The 6,323-nt window shown below is 40.6% G+C and overlaps 2 protein-coding genes across 2 annotated transcripts in view; both read left to right on the top strand.

Annotated features, from left to right (window-relative positions):
• LOC104767602 (putative F-box protein At3g17620) lies at nt 1,758–2,876 on the top strand. The gene has a single exon (XM_010491603.1). It carries the CDS (start codon nt 1,758–1,760, stop codon nt 2,874–2,876), a length of 1,119 nt encoding a protein of 372 aa, XP_010489905.1.
• The window catches only part of LOC104767601 (pentatricopeptide repeat-containing protein At3g18110, chloroplastic-like), a 6,799-nt gene continuing 3,766 nt past the window's right edge, over nt 3,291–6,323 (top strand). The window contains exon 1 of the mRNA XM_019240853.1: nt 3,291–6,285. Coding sequence (XP_019096398.1) covers nt 3,327–6,285 — 2,959 coding nt within the window. The 5' untranslated portion in view covers nt 3,291–3,326. The remainder of the gene's footprint in view (nt 6,286–6,323) is intronic.

Below are 6,323 nucleotides of genomic sequence, written 5' to 3'. Positions count from 1 at the left end.
AAAAAAAAAAAAAAAAAAAAAAAAAGAATACAACAAATGACAAAAAGAAACGTGACAAATTGATAAAAATTCTATATTATTGTGATTCTTTTTTGTGTCCTTGACGTCAATTCTGGTAGACATAATCAAGAATCTAAAACCTTTCAAGGCTTTATATAGATGAACTTAGATGCGACAGCTTATCAAAAGGCTTGTGATCACTATTATGCATAAGTGGGTTAACGTTATTATTTTAAGTTTTTTTTTAAGCAAATTAATTTGTTTTGTCCTTTAATCAATGATAACTTATGCTCTAATAAATCAAATCTCTCGCCTGTATAGTAGTAGTAGGTTACTTCTTGTTTTGTTATAAGTTAAATATTACTTAATCAAGAAAGTTTGGTTTACTCAATTCAAACTTAAAAGGGTATATTATTTTCCCAAACTGCAATTTAGTATTAATCATAGATATATACTGTTAAGAAATATCAAAATATTTTGAATTTTATATGACCCTTTTTGATGGATCTACAGATAGTAAACAACCCAAAGGTCTGATTATGATCACCTTGATGTTCACACTGTTCTTTTTTTTTTCTAAAAGATGATAAAATTATATGTGCACTAAGCTGTGGTCTTTGTATTCATGCTATAAAAAGAATATACGTCCCTCACCATTTTCATAGCCTCGAATAAAGAAGTGATCACTTCGATTCGATGCCACTTCCAGATAAACTTAATTATGCTTTGCCATGAAACCTCGGGTGGTTGGTGTTGTTATAGTCCGGCGTAGGAATGTTAAATCATTAAAAATTACACAACTCTTAGCTTCAGACTACACCTGAACTGAAATACCCATTAGAACATAAGTCTTATGTTAGAGTGAATTATAAAGGTATTGTACGTGAAGACGACCAAAAAAAAAAATGGTATTAAAATGATTAAAGTCAAATGAATTTAAAAACTGATTTACAGTGCTTTTAAAAGGGAGTCACACAACATGTTTGTTTTATGTTTTAGATTACAAACACACTTTGATGATAATATATGGATCCATTCATATTAAATCTTATAGGGACAAATGGAGGAAGAGATTTTATATTTTGTTTTTGAATGTATAATAAAGTTGTATTTGATTATACCATAGTTGACCTGAGAGGAGAAGATAGTAATGGCGGTGGTTTCTGCAGGAGCTTTAGCTTATCCTCCTTCTTTATCCGTCCGCGCCACCCTTAATTCTGAGACTAAAGATGAACAACAACAACAAGGGAGCATCAGCAGCACTAGCTCTACCCAGAAATTTACTTACAGACGAGCTTCTCCCGCAGTCCGATGGCCACATTTGAATCTCCGTGAGACTTACGATTCCACAACTTCAACACCGTCGCAACCCGTTTCCCCCACCGATACAAAGGATTCAGGCGAAATCGTCGATTCAATTGGCTTTACGATTCAACACGATTTTGATTGCAATTACATTCCTGATCATAGAATGGTTCAGCCATCATTTCACTACTCTAATGCTGCGGCGGTTCTAGTGCAAGAGTAATAATATATCACTCTTCCTCTCTCAGTCTCGCTCGCCAAAATAATATTTTGGGCCACATTAAAAGCCCACTAGTTAAGATTCTTTAGCCGACGATCGTCCTTGGCGCACACACTTGAGCTAGGGTTTTTTTATGTCTTTCAAAATTTGTAACCACCAGAAGCAGAGGAGACTTTCTTCATAAGCTTCTAAGTTTTAACCTAACTTACTTGTGTTACACTAATCTTTGCTGATGATGCTCTCCGATCTTCCAAGCGATTTGGTAGAGGAAGTGCTCGTTCGGCTTCCAGTGACATCGATGAGAGCAGTGCGATTCGTTTGCAAAAAGTGGAACACGTTAACCAAAGAAGAGAGTTTTACAAAGAAGCACGTTGCTCGAGCCAAAGCAGCAGCAGCAAGGGAGGTGGTTGTGGTGATGAATGATCGAGTTAATCTGATGAGCGTCAACCTCCGTGGAATTCACAACAACGTTGACCCGCCAATAAACCATCTAGGTAAACTCGTTAGCCTTACCGATTTAGATGGAGTCGATATGTCTGAAGTCTTTCACTGCGATGGTTTATTGTTATGCATCACGAGAGACCGCACTAGGTTCGTTGTTTGGAATCCGTATTGCGGCCAAACCCGGTATTTCAAACATAACCGAGAGGACGTGATGGACAAGTATGCTATTGGATACGAGACGAGAGAATCGAGCGGCCGCAGCTATAAAGTTTTAAGATTTGGTGAACGTACTCCGGGATACGTTTGTTATGAACTTGACTATATCAACTCTGAAACGCGGATGGAGATTATCCCTAGGCTTATCACTGCGGACTGGTTTATACCTTGTCATCAACGTGGCGTGTCTCTCAAAGGAAATACTTACTGGTATTCTCAGTCAAAGTCTAATGCAGGAGGAAGAGTATTCTTCTTAGTCTGTTTTGATTTTACAAGAGAGAGATTTGGACCGCATCTAAGTCTACCGTTTCTCTCTTATAGGAGAGATAGTCTAAGTCTATCTAGTGTTAGAGATGAGCAACTTGCAGTGTTATTTCAGAAAGAGGATACATTATATATGGAGATATGGATTACGACAGTGATTGAGGTGGATGGTTTACATATTCCGGGTCGTCGCTTTGGGAGTTTCTTTGTTGACGAGGAGAAGAAAGTTGTCGTTGTTTTTGATGAAGAGTACAGAGAAATGTGGGAGGGCAACATAGCTGCTTATATCATTGGAGAGGATGGAATTATCACAAAAGTAGATTTAGGAAAAGCTGTAAGCACATCTTCTTATCATCCACAAATGTGCTCTTGTGTTCCAAGTCTAGCGCAAATCAAAATGACCACAACTGTAAAGCTGAGGAACTGATCTCTCTCGTTTAACACCTTAACACGCTCTGGCTTTCTTGCCTAATAATTCATCATGCGCCAGTTACTAGAGTTTGAGCTGAAGAAGACAGAGAAGACGATGATGAATGTTACGAAATCCCCTAAAAAAAACAATGCTTTTTTCCGAGACTGGCTCTTATGTAAAATCTCAATTTTGACAACTTTTGTTTCTTTTCAAGAAAAGAACCAAGTGTCACAAAAGCTAATTCATGGATTATATCATATATATATATATATATATATATATATCAATGTATCAAAAGGTCACCACCATTTTACATTCTTGATCATTTTGATCTAAACCACATACTAAAACGGCAAGGTGTCTGTTTATAAAAATCTCAGACAGCACGGAGTTGAAAAGTAACTATATCTATCAACGGCACACATGGCTGCAACGGATTAATGAAGCTGAGAGGAGAAGATAGTAATGGCGGTGGTTTCTGCAGGTGCTTTAGCTTTCCCTGTTGCTTTATCCGTCCGCGCTTCTCTTAATCCTGAGACTAAAGATGAACAACAACAAGCGAGCATCAGCATCAGCATCACTAGCTCTACCCAGAATTTTACTTACAGTCGAGCTTCTCCGGCAGTCCGATGGCCACATTTGAATGTCCGTGAGACTTACGATTCCACAACTTCATCACCGTCGCAACCCGTTCCTACCGCGGTTTCGCCCACGGATTCAGTCGAAGTCGTCGATTCAATTGGCTTTAACGAGCAGGAAAAGACGAAAGATGATGAAGCCGCCGCCGCCGTCGTGGCGGCGAGTCGGAGAAGGAGAGTGAAGAAATTGAATAAGGTGGCTCTGATAAAGGCCAAGGATTGGAGAGAGAGAGTGAAGTTTCTTACGGATAAGATTCTAAGCCTGAAACCTAATCAGTTCGTCGCGGATGTTCTCGATGCACGGCCCGTTCAGATGACTCCTACGGATTACTGTTTCGTTGTTAAATCGGTTGGTCAGGTGAGCTGGCAACGAGCTCTTGAGGTTTTCGAGTGGCTCAATCTCCGTCATTGGCACTCACCTAACGCTCGTATGGTGGCGGCTATACTCGGTGTTTTGGGACGGTGGAATCAAGAATCGCTTGCGGTTGAGATTTTCACTAGAGCTGAGCCAACGGTGGGAGATACGGTTCAAGTTTACAACGCGATGATGGGTGTTTATTCTCGTAGTGGCAAGTTTTCGAAAGCACAGGAGCTGCTCGACGCAATGCGTCAGAGAGGGTGTGTTCCTGACCTGATTAGTTTCAATACTCTTGTCAACGCTAGGCTTAAGTCTGGTGGGGTGACTCCGAATTTGGCTGTTGAGTTATTAGATATGGTGAGGAATTCGGGTCTTAGGCCTGATGCTATCACTTACAACACTCTTCTTAGTGCCTGTTCGCGGGATTCTAATTTGGAAGGTGCTGTGAAGGTTTTTGAGGACATGGAAGCTCATCGTTGTCAGCCTGACTTGTGGACTTATAATGCCATGATATCTGTTTATGGGAGATGTGGGCTTGCTGCTGAAGCTGAGAGGCTCTTCATGGAGCTGGAGCTTAAAGGTTATTCACCTGATGCAGTGACGTACAACTCTTTGCTCTATGCTTTTGCTAGAGAAAGAAATACAGAGAAGGTCAAAGAGGTGTACCAAGAAATGCAGAAAATGGGGTTTGGGAAAGACGAGATGACTTATAACACGATCATTCACATGTATGGCAAGCAGGGGCAACTTGATCTTGCGCTACAGCTTTATAAAGACATGAAAGGTCTCTCAGGTAGAAACCCTGATGCTATTACTTACACTGTTTTGATCGATTCACTTGGAAAAGCAAACAGAACCGTGGAAGCCGCAGCTATAATGTCTGAGATGCTCGATGCTGGGATTAAACCAACTCTGCAGACATACAGTGCTCTAATTTGCGGTTATGCCAAGGCTGGGAAGCGAGAAGAGGCTGAGAATACTTTCAGTTGCATGTTGCGCTCAGGCACTAAACCTGATAATTTAGCGTATTCTGTAATGTTGGATGTATTACTCAGAGGCAACGAGACAAGAAAGGCGTGGGTTTTATATCGTGATATGATTTCTGACTGTCAGACACCGTCTCACAGTCTGTATGAGTTGATGATACTTGGACTTATGAAGGAAAATAGGTCAGACGACATTCAGAAAACCATTAGAGACATGGAAGAATTGTGTGGCATGAACCCACTAGAGATTTCATCAGTTCTTGTTAAGGGTGAATGCTTTGACCTTGCTGCTAGACAGTTGAAAGTGGCTATCACCAATGGGTATGACCTGGAAAACGACACTCTACTCTCTATCTTGGGTTCATACAGTTCATCAGGCAGGCATTCAGAAGCGTTTGAGTTACTTGAATTTTTGAAAGAACACGCCAGTGGATCTAAAAGTCTTATAAATGAAGCTCTAATTGTTCTACATTGCAAAGTTAACAATTTAAGTGCTGCTCTAGATGAATATTTCTCTGACCCATGTGTTCATGGCTGGTGTTATGGCAGTTCGACCATGTATGAGACTCTATTACACTGCTGTGTAGCAAATGAACATTACGCTGAAGCTTCTCAAGTTTTCTCTGACCTGAGACTATCTGGCTGTGAAGCTTCAGAAAGTGTTTGTAAAAGCATGGTTGTTGTGTATTGCAAGCTTGGCTTTCCAGAGACAGCTCATCAAGTGATTAATCAAGCTGAGACAAAAGGGTTCCACTTTGCTTGTTCGCCTATGTATACTGATATCATTGAGGCTTATGGGAAGCTAAAGCTATGGCAGAAAGCGGAGAGTGTGGTTGGCAACCTAAGACAAAGTGGACGAACACCTGATCTTAAGACATGGAACAGCTTGATGTCGGCTTATGCTGAGTGTGGCTGTTATGAGCGGGCAAGGGCTATTTTTAACACTATGATGAGAGATGGTCCATCTCCAACTGTTGAATCCATCAATATCTTGTTGCATGCTTTGTGTGTTGATGGGAGACTTGAAGAGCTCTACGTTGTTGTTGAAGAATTGCAAGATATGGGCTTTAAGATTAGCAAAAGCTCCATTCTTTTGATGCTTGACGCATTTTCCCGGGCTGGAAATATCTTTGAGGTAAAGAAGATATACAGTAGCATGAAAGCTGCTGGTTACTTACCCACGATTCGCCTCTATAGGATGATGATTGAGCTTCTCTGCAAAGGGAAACGGGTTAGAGATGCTGAGATTATGGTCTCTGAAATGGAAGAGGCCAATTTTAAGGTTGAGCTCGCTATATGGAATTCCATGTTGAAGATGTATACGGCTATCGAGGATTACAAGAAGACAGTTCAAGTATACCAGAGGATAAAAGAAACTGGAGTGGAACCAGATGAGACCACTTACAATACTCTCATTATAATGTATTGTAGAGACAGACGACCAGAAGAAGGGTACTTGCTGATGCAGCGAATGAGAAAT

Source organism: Camelina sativa, chromosome 19 (genome assembly GCF_000633955.1).
Source record: "Camelina sativa cultivar DH55 chromosome 19, Cs, whole genome shotgun sequence".
Lineage (NCBI taxonomy): Eukaryota > Viridiplantae > Streptophyta > Magnoliopsida > Brassicales > Brassicaceae > Camelina > Camelina sativa.
Note: the sequence above shows the minus strand (reverse complement) of the source record. Positions and strands in the feature narration are given on the sequence as shown.

Bases quoted from the DNA above. Each gene is read 5' to 3' on its own strand.
- LOC104767602 (XM_010491603.1), top strand. From the start codon at position 1,758: ATGATGCTCTCCGATCTTCCAAGCGATTTGGTAGAGGAAGTGCTCGTT.